We start from the raw sequence: 16,857 nt of genomic DNA, 5'->3' as shown, positions 1-16,857 counted from the left end.
TAACTGAAAATAGCATAAAAATTGTGTTTAAACCTGTATAATTGGAAAATAACAGGTTATATTAACAAAATCTTAATTTCTGTGAGCAGATGTGTGAATTATCTTTAAAACGATACCCCACAAGTACGGATGCGATCACCGATTGCGTCAAAATAACCAGAATACCCTACCACGCCACATAAGTGTAGCATCTCAGCCCGCGGCCAACGCAGCATTGTCCTGCTATCTATCGTCGACGCGGGCTGTCTGCTGGCGGCCATGTTGGTTCGGGGTGTTGTTAACAGGTGGTGCTAGTGTAGCGTGACGATTTAATTCCTTACAAAAATGCAGGAGTGCGGCACCGCACGCGCACGTACGCCTCAAATGAAATAGTCGCTGGAAAACTATGCTTTTTTCATTTAAAGAAACCTGTAAACTTTTTTAGAAAACAAATTTGGGATTAAACTCAAACCATTACCACCCCCTTCCCGGACAGAGACCCCAACAACTGACCGAAACAAAAGTTACAAGAAAACTGCCCTAGCGATTCAGAAATAAATACAGTAGTGCCTACTATTTGTCAGATAGTGAAATAAATAACGTGACATGTTTGTAAACGTGTCACGACTGAAATAATTCCAAACAATTGTATAAATATTTGTGTATTATTAACGCGATCAATTAACAACAAGTATAAAAACGGCTCTGACTTTCTTGGCCTAACATAGTTATAAACAATTATTATTCGTTAATGAAAATGTGCCACCAAATTAATTAAGAGCATTTATTTTTAAAAAAAAAAGTGCATATTGTTATGTTTAATGGCGGGAAAAAATAGATTTTGTCTATTTTCTAAATAATAAGAAATGCATACAAGTATATGTACATTCAAAGGCTTGGTTTATTCGACTCGAGCATACCTTGGCCTTGAAGCCAGCCAGTGATGCTGTGACTGTGAAGTCGCAGGCACAGATAACTAACGGAAGTTTGATAAAAGAAAGAAAGGACGGGATTCTATTTTTAAAGCCACGCACTTAGGTGGCGACTGCAAGGCTGAAGAATGTGACAGGTGTCAACAGCAAGATGTCTAGTGGCGAGCGAGAGGGGTGGAGATAAAGCAGACAAATAACTAAAGCGCGCTACACGCGATCACGCCGTAAATTCCTCAAAAAGACCTCGTTATAGCCGTTTTCTTGCTATTACCGTGCTCGCAATAACGGGATTCTACTGTATGAGCAAGTCTTTCAGTACTTGTCAATGATGAGTAAACATCTAACCTCGGTCATGAGCAAATTCATGTGTTTTCATTTTGCAATATACTTATAGTATGAAACTCAAACTCATATATAATGTACAATTCATTTTACGAAAAAATTGTTAAAAAAAAAAAATATTTTTAAAATCTATCTATAATTCTGTTCAAGTCGGTACTATGGATTTATCAGGGCTATAGCCCGTCCTACTCTTAGATTGCAGTACACGGCTTAAGACGCGCGCTGTTGCCAAATCTCTAACACATTACGAATTTCAGGAGATGTGTGTCTTTGTAATTCGGATCTAACAAGAAGAATTTTGAGAAATCATATCGTAATTTATAATATTTTGTACTATTACACTTATAAATTTGTAATAATGCCACTTTTATGTAAATTTCAAATAAAAACTACCTATTGTAGACAAAAATTTCTTATATTTTTCTTTTATGTTCTAAAAATCCAATATATATCACATTTTCATGGGCCCGATATATGACGTATTTTTGGACAAGTCATGTCCAAAATGATAAATAAAATACGGTAATGGAAATTCTCGGTCGAGTAAGTTATGGAAAAAATCCGAACATTTTTTGCAAAACAGAAAAATCGCAACAACTCCCATAATATGAATAATATCGCATCCGTTTTAACGTATGATAACTCGGAGTACCTAATGCCAAAAAATGTTTTCTAAGTAAATTTTTTACACGACCAGCCATAACTGCATGGCTTCGAAAAAAAATTTCACTCGACAAAAAAAAACATAACTGCCTTAGTAGACACCTTATCAAATCTGTTTAAATTGTTTGTAAATATCATAATTATTTTCCAAAACTTTGTTTAAAACAATGTTTGATAAGATGCTTGGTGTTGAGAAGGATAGAAAAATAATTCAAAATTTTGTACCATGATCGCTATTAAATTCCTTCGTATTTATTTAATACATTTTACATATTATGTTCAAGATTTTAACTTACCAGGCGTACTTAGGGTACCATGTCGCTACAGTTTCATTCTTATGTTGTAAATGGTTCGTTTGGAACAGCCGGTTGCTTTGGAAGCTTCCTTAACTGCATTGCACACACTCATAGTTTTTGAAAAATACTCAAATACATTCAACAAAATCTTGCGCTCCCTCCCGCGTAGCCTACAGATATAATTTCTTTTCGGTGTTCTATCTTCCATATTTTATATATACGTAATAAAAATAAATGTAGAAAATAAAATCACGTATGTTAATATATAATTTGTCAAAATTATAACTGTAACAAGTCACCGGACACAGGGTGGCCAGCCAACCGGGAAATTGGGAAATACGGGAAATAGCCAGGATTTATTAAAAAAACCAGGAATACCTGGAATCAGCCAGGAATTTTTATTAGTAACCGGGAATTTTTTTTATGAAGTAACGATCGCAATAACATACGGCTGTTAAATGAGCACGTTCACCACCCGTCGAAGCACGACAGTATGCTCGTGAGCTATATTTTGTGAAAGTTAATTTGTTTATATTGCATTTAAAAACTTTTGTAGTACGTAAGAAACCGTTAACAATTCAGACTTCCATACTTATTATGTTTCTGTATTCAAAAGCAACAGCATTTTGGCTGAAAATGTTGTTGTAGGGTGGTAGTAATTTCTCGCACGGCATGTTGGTAGCACTAGTTTTGTATGTATATTTGTTTTTATTTGCGCTCGTGTTGTTGCGTCACGGTATCACGGATACTTTTCTCGAGCTTTTTAAAAGTTTAGTTGTGCGGGTTGTTGTTTTGAATTTTTTAATCTAACATGTAATTGGCGCAGACTATCAAAATGTCAACGAGTTCGGTCACCACATACAATGACAAATATACGGAAGAGTTTGAATGGGTGGAGAAAGATCCAAAGTGCGGGACAAACGCTATTTGCAATTTGTGTAATGTTAAAATCAATATCGGTAGCATGGATGGGAAGAACAGCATTAGCCAGCCACGCAAGAGGGGCAAAACACGTGCGTTTGGTGTCAAGTAATTTTTGTGACTTGAGATTATAAATTTTTTTGTTGGTGGTAGGTTTTGTTTTAAGCAAGTTCATTGATTTAATTTTTAAGCCTATAGTTAAGATGTCTATTGTTTAACGCCAATAAAACATCATATTGTGTGTGCTTTGTGTAACAAAAATACAAATTGTATGCAAATATTGATAAAAACCACCCTTGAAAAAACCTGGAAAAAACCAGGAATTTTATTATCCCAGAAGAGTGGCCACCCTGGGACACAACGCGCTGCTTCGTCGCGAGACGCGATACTAACTGGCAGGCTGGTTTACAGAAATGAGTGTCTAAGGTAATACATGGTTGACTAAGGAAGTCATGTATTTGAAATTGCTTGCAGGACAGAACCCCACTTATCTAAACACACGACCCTGTTTCCTCTTACGATGGCTGCTTGTGAGAGAAACCTCTATTGCAGCACACTCTTGTACTGATAAGACACGTCTTTAACAGCTATTTCCATGGAAACTGTAGAAGCAATTGAGATGGAGCTGCTTTTAAAAACTAATTCAATTCATTGTGAACATTTTTCATGCTTTCGTCCCCCATATATCTTTAATAGAAAAAAAAATTTCCGCTGGTCAACTTTTTGATGTGTCAGTTTGTGAGAAAATGCATTTCAATATATTAAAAAAATTATTTAAGTGAAATCTGTATAGTTTTTGTCTTAACATTTGTTCGGTGGCGTCCTAAGGCATTAATTTATTAAAAAAAAAATCTGAATGAAATAAACATGTAGGTCATATATTTTTTTTGTGAAACATCTCGGAATACTTCAAAACAGTTCGTAGTGAATAAGTTATGTTTTTAAATTTTTTTGGACACTTAAAATATAGTTAAGTATTCAAAATAAGTATTGCCTGATGTGTATTTTGATGCTATACAATATGAAAAAAAGCTTGGTCCAAAAATTAAAATTTTAATTTCGTTTGATATTTGGCAACAACGCACGAAGAAACAAGGACAGCGCTAACGGCAATCAGTGTGTGTTAGAGAGAGAGAGGATGCGCCCATTTACTTCCACACTGCAATCTAAGAGTGGGATGCTCTATAGCCGAACAACAGGAGTACCAAAAGTGTCACATACAAAAGAAACTTGTTTAAAATCCTAGTTATTCACGAGTTTTCGTTGTTAACAGCAGCCAGGCAAATTGTATTTTAGTTCAGCAATATTATAAACACAATTTTTGCCAATAATTTCATCTTACATCTTCATCATTATTTTTTTTTTATATATACATATATACATTTTGAGTTGTAATGTCTGTGTTGTCATAGATGTATACAGCAAGTAAGCTGCTTCAGTATGAAATGGTGTTAATTTGATTGTGATATCGATTCATACGCTGTTGAAACTAAGATGTTTACTTCTTTTAATGCCCATCTCAATGGAGTATCTGTGATTTGTAGTTTTGTAGTCTATGGTTGTTGACTTTTTTTTTTTTTTAATTTTTTCCCACTTCTGTGTGCGATGAAAAGAATACAAATAATTTGTTTTCAAGTTTGAAATGAATAATATGCTGTGTTTTAAATTGTTAGTGAGACAGTAGCACAAAAAAAAATAATTTTAATACTTTTTGCATGTTTAAAACATCACTTATTGTTCATTTTTTTTGATTGTGAAGTCCAATAAACATAAAAAAAGTAGTACAGTAGAATCTCATTATAGCGAGCACGGTAATAGCGAGAGCACGGCTATAACGAGGTCTTTTTGAGGAATTGACGGCGTGATCGCGTGAAGCGCGCCTTGGTTATTTGTCTGCTTTATCTTCACCGCTCTCGCTCGGCACTAGACATCTTGCCGTTGACGCCTGTCACATTCTTCAGCCTTGCAGTCGCCACCTAAGTGCGTGGCTTTAAAAATAGAATCCCGTCCTTTCTTTCTTTCATCAAACTTCCGCTTGGCTTCAAGGCCAAGGTATGCTCGACTCGAATAAACCAAGCCTTTATATATACATATACTTATATGCATTTCTTATTATTTAGAAAATAGTCAAAATCTATTTTTTCCCGCCATTAAACATAACAATGCACATTTTTTTAAAAATATAAATGCTTTTAATTAATTTGTTGGGACATTTTCATTAACGAATAATAACATTGTTTATAACTATGTTAAGCCAAAAATGTCAGAGCCGTCTTTATACTTGTTGCTAATTGATCGCGTTAATAATACACAAATATTTATAAACTTGTTTGGAATTATTTCAGTCGTGACACGTTTACAAACACATCACGTTATTTATTTTACTTGCTGGCAAATAGTACGCACTACCGTATTTATTTCCGAATCGCTAGGACAGTTTTCTTGTAACTTTTGTTTCGGTCAGTTGTTGGGGTATCTGTCCAGGAAGGGGGTGGTAATGGTTTGAGTTTAATTCCGAATTTATTTTCTAAAAACGTTTACAGGTTTTTTTAAATGAAAAAAGCATTGTTTTCCAGCGACTATTTCGTTTGAGGCGTACGTGCGTTGCCGCTCTCCTGCTTTTTTGTAAGGAATTAAATTGTCACGCTACACTAGCACCACCTGTTAGCAACATCCCGAACCAACATGGCCGCTAGCAGACAGCCCGCGTCGACGATAGATAGCAGGACAATGCTGCGTCGGCCGCGGGCTGAGATGCTACACTTATGTGGCGTGGTAGGGTATTCTGGTTATTTTGACGCAATTGGTGATCGCATCCGTACTTGTGGGGTATCGTTTTAAAGATAATTCACACATCTGCTCACAGAAATTAAGATTTCGTTAATATAACCTGTTATTTTCCAATTATACAGGTTTAAACACAATTTTTATGCTATTTTCAGTTAATTTTTATTCTTTGGGGGCCAAAATCTGTCCAATTCGGTTATAGCGAGGACACGGTTATAGCGAGGATCAAACCCGGAACAATAACACCTCGCTATAACGGGACTCTAGTGTATTTATATTGCACAAATGACTTAAGCTCACCGGTGAACGTTGGTATTTGACAAACTAATAAGTTATACTATGTTAAGTATTCGTAAGCAAACAAAATATTCATTATTTTGAAGTGTTAATGTTCGAAGTCGAATTGAATATGAATAGTTTATTATTCATATTCATATCCGAAAATTTGAATATTCACACAGGCCTTATTATGACCCTATTCTTGGGAACCTTAAGGGGTTTTACTGTATAAAACCAAACCTACGGACACACTTCTTGGTATTTTTAAATAGATTTAATAGAGGTTTTTTTGTTATATTTGAATGTGAACATTTTGATTCAATTGGAATCGATGGGAATCAACTAATTCACGGAATTATTTTCTACGCAGCACGACAAATAAAGTATATATGTTTTATTCGCTAAATCACCAAATAGAATTTTTCACACTTTATATACAATTACTCTCTCAATCCTAGTTTCTCTTGCAAAATTTTTCCTCTGCAAGTGAGAACCTTACGGTATTAAATAATTTCATCATGCATCTTTTTTTTTTTTAATTGTTAATTTGAATGTTGATTAGTGTGAGATGTGGTGATGTCTCTCCTGTGGATGCAGCTACTTGCACGGCGTGGTGTGTTGCAGCTCTGACGGAGATTCCCAGCCGGCCACCCCCGCCCCTGGCCTGCCCCCAGAGCCCCCTCCGCCGGAGCAGCCGGAGCCGGTGGCCCCGCCCCCCGTCGAGCCGCCCTACCAGGACCCCGTGGACGAGCTGCCGAGCGTGGCCCAGGACCAGACCACGCTGCTGCAGAACGAGGAGGAGAGCTTTGCCCTCGCTCCCGTCGATGCCTCAGCCTTGAGGGGTGAGCACCTCTGCCTCCAGGGGCTGTTTTAGACTTACAAGTTTAAATAATTAAAATAAATAATGAGTTGAATTACAATGTTCTTGAATCAAAATTTAGAATGTGAATCACAAAATCAGACTTGTTTGCCTTGTATTGCTCCACGTTTATTTAGTTAGATTAATTAAATAAAGAATTATATCATAACATTTTTCAAATTTTAATTTTGCTGATACAATTACAATTAACTTCAATCATTAAGATTTTTATCGTCATTATCAGCTTGAAGAAATATACATTAAAAAAATTATTCCATTTATTTGGTTATGATACTTGCAGGTTTATTACTATGAGAGATAGGAATGGAATCTCCATAAATGGAGTAAATTACTTGTGATTTACTTTGCTCATAGGTTTTACTAAGACAAAACGTAAGCGGAAGTTGATAGTGGATGAAGTGAAGAACATATCGGGCGAAGAGATGAAAGCACAGTTGTCGGACACTAGCGACATAGTGACGACTTTAGATCTCGCTCCCCCGACCAAGAGATTGATGCACTGGAAAGAGACCGGGGGAGTTGAGAAGTTGTTTGCCCTGCCTGGTCGCAGCATCCCTGCCAGATGCATTTCGAAGGTAATCAAGGTATACTCTTTACATTTCTTAATTCACTCTAGCTTTAGTCTCATTAAATCTTTTGCATGCTCTTTGTAGTGTATCATAGACAAGTCCATATTCTCAAGATAGAAAATAGTTGTACATTTTCTTATAGGAAATTAACGGTTTTAAAGCCACCAAACTTTTGAGTACAGTAAATTTAATTTAATTAGTAGTTGGTTATATTCCGAAGCTGTAAAAAAGTGATGTCATCGCCCTGGCATGTTTCTTTGCTTGGCTGGTTTATATTTTTAACCATGCCGTTACCATGTGAGAAAGCTGTATGGTCCAACCTTTCTACCCTGACACTTCATGTGGCCCACCCTCTCAGCGGTCACATTTGTCACACTTTAAACGTGAGGGGGATGCCCAGACACTGCTTCTCATCTTGTCTCATCTGGTTTGTTTCACATGCTGCTAATTTCTATCTGCCTATCAGAGTGTGGCGGGCACCCATCTGGACAAAGGAAATGGGAGGGGGAAACTAACTATAATTTGTGCTTGTGCATGGTCTGCGGTATCTTGAGCAGTGTTGAGTTAACTTTCTCTCTTCATCTGTTGTAAATGATGAGAACTATCAACATAGGCAAAGGCATTCTTCATCACAACAGGTTTTCATGACGCCAACAATATCGTTTTCTCACGTTATTTATTTCCCACACTTGTAACTACAACATTTCATGACAAACACTGCCGCCACAGCAATGCATTTCCTTTGTTCTATCTATGAAAAGCACGCCTCTGAGAATTGCTGTATTGAAATGTTACTTAATATATTCCTCCAGCCTCATGTAAGTTTATTTGCATGCTAGTTTTATGAAAGGACAAGGAACTGAGAAGAAAGGATAACTTGCCACCTAGGGGTAGAAAAAATAAATACTTGGGAGGGGGGGAGGGGAGTGGGTAACTGCCGCCTTCCCAGTAGAAATAGAGCATGGCAACACAATTCTGTTTTCTTTACGTTCCAGTTTGCTGAGATTCTATACACAAAGACTTCATTTGTGCTCAGAATTCTACTGAAGACAAATATATGGTGCGACCCTAATTGTCAGTTATCCTGACATTAATAAGGTCCCAATTAACATGCATAACTGAGAGTTTACTGTACTTCAAAAGTTAAGGGATGACCAAAATTTGTTATGATATCGTGTCATAATCAGATATAAAACAATCAGAAAATTTGAAGTCCCTCTTTTATCGCATAATGTTGCACACGCATAATCGTCACTGATATATCAGGGGGTCTAAATTTGGATTTAAAAAAAACTTGTGTAAACGTTGCATGATGTTTTTGGTCCCGCTATTAGTTCCGGGCGCTTTTTGTAGGTATCTTTTCCATATAAAACAATGTATTTTTAATTAAAAATCTAATATTTATTCGGAAATTACCTCTTCAGACCTGCCAACTCTCACGATTTTGGTGTGAGGCTCACGATTTTAAGGTCCATCTCACGCCCTCACACCAAAATAGTGTTTCCTCACGATTTTTCGGTGCCCTAAGATTTTGTTTGTAAAAGTTACAAAACAAGTTTTAGGAATGCTTACAGTAACGAGTTTCCATCAATACTCGAGTCACGTAAAGGAAGCAATTTTGCGTTTTGTAGCGTGTGCCGTGCTGATTTTTCTATCTCGTATAGTGGAAGAGGAGATATTGTGAAACATGTCGCTACAAAAAATCACAACTAACACGTGAAGTTTATTGCTTCCAATAAAAAAATTAATCTTGCTGTGAACAGTGATAATAGTGTTACACGAGCAGAATGTTATTTTACATCTTTTTTTAGTTGCGGCCCTGCATGATCACTACACGACAGCGCTAAATTATGTTCAACTAAATTAAATCTGCAACCTATAATTTGTTGAAATAAATTTTGAGGCAGAGACCATGTAACATATGTACCTACAGGTATGTCACTTAAATTTAAAGATTCTGATTTGTTGTTTTTTATATCTAACCTGTATTTATGGGCCTGAAAGTTTTTATCGAGGACCTCATGATTTTTTAAATTTGAATGTTGGCAGGTCTGCCTCTTATTTAATTAATGGAAATACGAAGTTGTCTGATTTGTAAATTTTCTTCTAAAGACGTTTTTAAACCTTATAACCTTTATCTGTTAATCTGCGTCGCCGCGGTGTACCGCTTTTAAAAAAACATAGCCAGCGCTAGTTGGCATCATTCATGATTGATTATGTTACTTACCGTATAGAGCGTGCACATGTAGTTGTATATCAATATCTCACCAATTGCATGCAACGTGCGCTCTCTGTCGAGTGCCAAGTTAACTACATTTGATGGTACGCACTCTTTCGGGGTAAGTGTGTACTACGACGATAGTTATACGTTAGTTCAGGCTCGCATTCACATTTAGTTTTTCTATTTAAAGTTGAAGAAAGGTTTTTGTTGCATGAGTTATTAATTTAAATTGTTTGGTGTGCTCTTGTATACTCCACTTTTAAATAAACGTACTTTCCACGAATGGGTTTGGTTTTTATGATTAACTTTACCTAAAAAAAAATTTTTTCTCATAAACATGGCACTCTTACGTTTTTAATTTTATTTTAGTATAAAATTTGCGATGATTATGCGATAAAACACGATAATTCATTTCTTTGTCCATCATAATATTTTACAATTAGTTTTTTTTTTTTTTTTTTTTTCCCACTACAATGTGTGTGTTTTTGGATTTGTCTGTGTTACAACATAGTCTACTCATTAATTCAAACCACTTACAATATGTATTTCTTTTTAATATATGGTCTTTAAACTCAGCTTCAACATATTAAGTAGTGATGAGCAAACTTGTTTTATTTAAATAAGTAATTTTTTGTTAAATAAAAAATTAAGAGAAATGTGATGTTACTTTGCTAATTTGTTAAATTAAGTATGTGAATTCATTCTTGCTCTTATTGTAATTCAAAATTCACTTTTTGCCATCACAAAACAAAAAAAAACTTGTGTGATAAAAAAGGAGGGAGAAAACAAATAACAAATTCTTTATGTATCACCTTTAAGATAAGCTTTATCTGCTACATATTTACTTCCAGATATCATGAAGAAATACATATATTTTAAAAATACAGTAAATGAACCTCTTAGTGCTTGACAATGATGCTATGTATCAGTCAGCAAAAAGGATTTTTTTAAATATTCTGACTTTTTACAAATAGCAGATGTGTTGATAATATCTAATGCAAAAATTAACAAAATATAATAATTTTCAATGCTGATGTATTAAAACTTTAATCACAATAACACAAAAAAATATACTGAAAATGAGTGACAAAAATGGACTGTGAAGCCAAGCTTTTAATGAATGTTGGGAGATCATACTTATTAATATTACATTTTTGAACATATTTAAAAAAATTATTTATAATTGGTTGAATCCCAATTTTCTCGAATCCAAATTTCTTATCAGAATCTCAAAGAGTGCCTCGAATCTTAATCTAGGTTTTAAGAGCCAAAAAATGAAATAATGTGCAATAAATAAAAATTTATAAAATATCAAATGCATCTTCATAGCACTTATTTGTTGCTGAGATTGTTAGCTACATTTTAATTTGGAAATTCCTAATGATTTTTAGTATTTTAAATGTTGCTGACCTATACCAACCAACCCAATTTACAATATAACCTTATTATATTTATACCTCAAGGTTTTCCCTCCATTGAATTACTAATTGTTTTTATAAACTAAAAATAGTTTTGGGTTTCAGAGACTATCTTAAAAAAATATACACAAGATCAGCTCTATAACTTTCTAAAATTCAACCATAAAATTAAAATAACTTACTTTTGAATCATTGAAACACATGTAGGTACTAATTGAAACAGTACACCAACCTGTTGGCATAAACAAGGCAGAACTACACAATTTGTACTTTTCTATATATATATATAACAATTATATAGTAAATGAAAATGGGACGAGACTAAATGTACACTAAACACATTGTAACATGTCTTCAGATACCATTAACAATTAATTATTTCTTTGCCTAACCTATCATTTTCTAAAACGTTAGTGTAAACTTGAAGATAGGCTAATACCATATTATTTCTCAATTTTGTTTTCGGACATTTACTGGAAAACCATAATTTTCCCCATTTGAAAAACAAAATTTTTGTGTCACGTTAAGTAATTAAAGAAATATAAGTAAAATTAGGTGTAAACATAAAATGTGTTGCAGCTTTTCCTATTAACAAAGCCATCCTTTCTGTCCCCACCCCCCGGCCCTAAAAAACCAAAGATATGAAGATATAAGATGTACAAACACAGCACAAAAAGCAACTTATTGGTTTTGTGGCATTCATAAATAAAATCAGTGGGCTCTGTAGTAAAAAAAAATATGTTCGATATATATTGAAATACTTTGTTACTGCGAAATTCTGTTACAAGTTACAACTACTTCAGAATAGCGTATCTTTCAGTTCAACTTATGTTTTTAAATTCCCGCTCAAAACACCAATGTAAACAATGTAAAAATATTTCACTTCAACATTAAAAACGTATCCTATCTTTCAATACAACGACCATTCTTTTCCAGTTATCAGGAAAATATTACATACATAATTGTAACTGTGTTTGCGCAGGGGTTCTTTAATATAAATGTACATTATGATTAATTTTTATCACTTTCCATGAACTAAGTTTTTCTGATGAGTACATATGTATTTAATTTACTTAATACATATGCATTAAAAGAATAATATCTTGGAGAACAGTATTAGAATAAGTATGAAGATTAAAAAAAATAAGCCAGGTAAAGTTAAGAGTTTGCCAATGTTGAATTTTTTATTTACTATTTTTATTCCTATTTTTTTTCTTAGAATCTATTTTCTCAAATCCTGAATCTTTAGAATACGGGAGATTTGGTGGGATTCGAGGACTCGACCGGCTCATCCCTAAAATTTAAAAAAAAAAAAAAAAAAAGGATGTGAGGTATTGAAGTTGTAAGACACTGCACTTACATTCCAATAAATCCTGTCTCAAAACCTGGTCCAGATATCCTGAATAAAGTTTCCCTTGGTTTTCCAAAATCACTGCAGGTTTATTTTTGTGTATGTGGATTGTGTGCTGGTGGTTATTAACTATACGGACCAGAAAACCTGAAAACGTAGGGGATTTGATATTCAAAAATGTGTAGCAACTCTTGGAGTCCATGTTGAAGTAAATAATTTAATACAGGATGGCTAACAGTGTTATTCATAAACATTATTTTTTTTTTATTTAGTAGTTCGTGTACTCAAGATAATTTTACATTATATTTTTGATACTTTTGCGTCAAATTTTTCTCTTAAAAGATGTTAAAATCGAATGCTAAATATTTATTTATGTGTGTAAACATATTATTGTACAGAATGCACTGTTTTCCTGTTTGTGTTGCTGTTTCGTTTTCCATTACCACGATAGCTTGCTTTATTATTAAATATAATTTAATATATAACATTTGGATCATGATAAACAGAAAAATCTCAAGATCAGTGTAAACGTTAAATCATTTGAAACACAACAATCAGGACTGTTAAAAATCATGGCAGGAGAGAGGAATTTTACAAGAACACAAAATCATGGATTTCATCAGTTTTAATTATGTACTTCGCAGTACTTTCAAGCTTTTCAAATTCACATTTTCAGAAAATGTATGTATATATTTAGACGTATATTTATTCTTTAGGTTAATCTTCTGCAATAATTTCCATAATTTAATTTAGAACAAAAGAAATATTGGGAATTAAAATTGGAATCGAACCTGGGATCGAGAGAAATTATGGAATTGGAATTAAAGAAATTTGGAATCGACCCATCCCTATTTCATATATTATTACCTAATGCCTGGCATGTGTTGCAATGCCTCATTTAATTTTTTTTTTTTGTAACTCTTTTTGTGTAGGTACACATATACAGAGCATCTCTTTCTGTATCTCTCTAATTCTGTACATCTCTCTAATTCTTGGTCTTTATGTATATCTCTCTATATCTCCATATATATCTATGCTCTATAGTAGATCCTTATCTACCCCTTTATTTCATTCTCTATGTCTCTATCTCTATACCTCTTTATTTTTTGCTATCTCCTATATTTATATCTATTTCAACTCAATTGTATTTAATTCATCTCAATTCTGTCATGCATGCACTCTCAAACACTGAAAACACACGGACTGCAGCGTTATTATTTTTATTTTGTTTCCTATTTTGTTTTCAGAGAAATTTTTTAGGTTTATTTGAGTGAAAAATACAGCCTAACTTTATTACTCATATCCAGAAAGAGATATTTGAGTATGTTCTTATATGTATCAATTGCTGTTCTAGTAATTTGTTTCTTGTGTACCTATTTGCTTCTGTTCTAAGAAAATTTGCATACAATAGGGGAACCAAATCTACCTTTTTTTTTTTTTTTTTTTACAGTTTTTGGACTTGACCCAGAAACGTCATTCCCTCCCACTTTTGACTGCGCACGAGTGGTGGGTGTGCGCATGCTTTCGCAGTGTGTTGCGTGCGTGATTCCGCTTCTATCGACGCCGTGATCTGTTGCCTCCAGAGCTACCAGAGGCACCTGACGAGCCGGCCGGCAGAGAACTACGACTTCGGGTCGGTGGGCGACGAGCAGGAGGAGGAGGAGCTGCCCCTGGAGCAGGTGCGGGAGGGGGAGGGGGAGGCGGCCGACGCGACGGGCCGCCGGGTCACCAGGAAGAGGAAGCTGCCCGAGCCGGAGGAGCCCCAGGTACCTCCGCTCAACCGGGATGCTGCCGTCGGATAGCTCGAGACCATCACTTGCACCACTTTTATCCTCATGAATATTGTCGCAATCGCCCTCGGTCTCCGTCAAGATCTACAATATGTCACTCAAAAATAAAAAAAATAAGATAACATCTTATTATTTCAAAATAAACATTAGGGGGGGGGGGGGGGTAGCAGTAGAGCTGGTACAGGGATGGTCTAACCTCCTTAGGACAGGGGGTGTAGGGTGTTGACTGAAAGAAAAAAAAGTATTATTTATCCCACATCGTTTCAGGTTTTATTTCTGGTAAACTATGACCAACACAAAAGTAAATAATTAACTGATTAAATAAATAAATAAAGTCAATGTCAACATACTCTGGTAACAAACAAAAAAAATAAATAAAATACTCTTTTGAAATAAGTAAAAGAGAACGATTATTACTTTTTTTAAAATAACATGATTCTTAACACACACCTCGACCCATCCTTAAGCTAAAATTAACGAAAGAAATTTTACATTGCTGGATACCACAAACTGCCTGCACTCCTGGAAAGAATCAAAACGTTAAGTCATCCTAAACCAATTTTAAAATACGCCCACAACTGTTACAAGAGGTGAAAGAAAATTACGAGTTCGCCATTACTTACAACACCGTCGAACGGCAGCACGCAGCTACCCGCCAAGCCGAGGCTCCGACAGACCTCCAGCACCTCACCGAGAAGAACCACCCCGGCGCACCCAGGGTGGCCCCATTTATTAAATTCACTTCACAACGTCATCACGTCGAGAACCCTCCACGCGAAAACAAAAATCCCGGCCGCGATTCCACAAACCAACCGCCATTCCGCCAACCGACGCTATCCCCCCCCTCCACCGGTCATGCCAGACTCGCACGTCTGCCACCTGGTGGCGACACAAACACCAACGCAGCGAAACCAACCAGGGCAGCCAACACTCCCGGAGATTCCAGGACAGGATGACGCAACCGCCCGCGCAGCTGGCCAGGCTCTCGGGCGGCGAATCACGTCACCGCCCCAGAAAAACAGAGAGCGTTAGCAATCTACCGCGCCAGGAAAACAAATCAAAGCCCGAGTGTCGCAAACAAGTGTCAGGAACTCACGCGGGCTCACAAAGCACTACAAGCACAAATCCAAGTTCAAAAAAACCTACACGTAAAATTTTACTGCGTGACATCACTCCGGACGACGAGGGCTTGTGCCCCACAAGCCAAGAACCACAACTTTAAATTTACAAACAAAGGATTGAAAGAAAATTTTACAATGTTAACTATTAAGATTACAAAAGAAGCCTGAGAGGCACGAGCCAATTCCTAAAAGTCATAGCAAGACCGGCCAGAGGAGAATCAATAACATAACAAACAGAGCTAAACTTAAAGACGGGTTCGAGGTATCCAAAAATTGATCCGGTTGCTTACATCATAAAATTACAATTTCATATCTCCAATTATGAGTGTACATAGTTGTATTGAGCTAAATAAAGTAATCTTGAGGTACAAGCACATTTAAGCCTAACTTGACTGGCCTACAGCCGAGATAGGCGGAGTATGGTGACAGAACAGCTCGAAGGGGCGGCGGGAACCATGATCCCGGAGGACGATCTGCAGCTCGTCCCCAAGTCCAGGGCTCCACCATTTGGAGTAGCACCCCTCAGCTCCAGCCATCTCTGCTGTATGTTGCCAGCAGTGCCATCCGTCAATACTGTGAAACTTTCATACCCAGCATCAGATTCATCAACAAAATAAACAATAACAACAAAAGAAATAATCTTAGGTGATTCAAAAACACAAACTTACATAGGGGTAGGAACATACTTCAACAATAGAAAATGACAAACTCATAAATTTAACCTTTCATTAATGTCATTTAACAACAGTGTCTAACATAGGCAAATCTCAAACAAGGTAGGTATGGGAATCCTAAAACGCCTAACCATTGATGAACCCAGGTGCCTGTTTACCCCGCAGATTCAATAATTAGGATACAAAACTTACATCCTACGAATAAAGGTTAACCCGAGCAAAACAAGAAATTTGCAACAAAATATCCTTCCCCTTTTAAGAGGACCGAGGGCACAAGAGGATACGCTTCTAGGTAGGAACCAGAAGGTAGTTCAAAAGTTTCAAAAGTTAGTTGAAGTCCAAAATCTTCACAGAGTCGTAATGGCAGCAACCAGCTGCGGGATAGAACGTTCATCAAACTCATTAGTACAGAAATGTAGCACTGGCTTCTGAACGTAGCAATGCCATGATAGCGGCGAACCCCACTGCGACCAAGCAGTCTCGTCTCTTCTCTTCTAGAAACTGAGAGTCCACACATACATGTCGCAATTCAACTGGGGTCATCCGACGAATGCACTTACACAGGAGTCACACACACAGCCCACAACAATTCCTGGATGGGATAACAGTTACTTTTTCCCACCACCAGGTACAG

General features: G+C 36.0%; 1 protein-coding gene across 2 annotated transcripts in view; it reads left to right on the top strand.

The window, feature by feature from the left end:
* LOC134533793 (double-strand-break repair protein rad21 homolog) overlaps nt 1-16,857 on the top strand; it is a 74,044-nt gene that overhangs the window by 15,162 nt on the left and 42,025 nt on the right. Inside the window, exons 7-9 of one of the 2 annotated variants that reach the window (XM_063371453.1) lie at nt 6,824-7,041; nt 7,434-7,654; nt 14,222-14,404. In XM_063371453.1, coding sequence (XP_063227523.1) covers nt 6,824-7,041; nt 7,434-7,654; nt 14,222-14,404 — 622 coding nt within the window. Of the gene's footprint in view, nt 1-6,823; nt 7,042-7,433; nt 7,664-14,221; nt 14,405-16,857 lie in introns of both variants that reach the window. The other variant, XM_063371452.1, reaches the window with a different exon arrangement.

This window comes from Bacillus rossius, chromosome 7, assembly GCF_032445375.1.
Source record: "Bacillus rossius redtenbacheri isolate Brsri chromosome 7, Brsri_v3, whole genome shotgun sequence".
Taxonomy (NCBI): domain Eukaryota; kingdom Metazoa; phylum Arthropoda; class Insecta; order Phasmatodea; family Bacillidae; genus Bacillus; species Bacillus rossius.
This window is presented reverse-complemented; position numbering and strand designations above follow the sequence as displayed.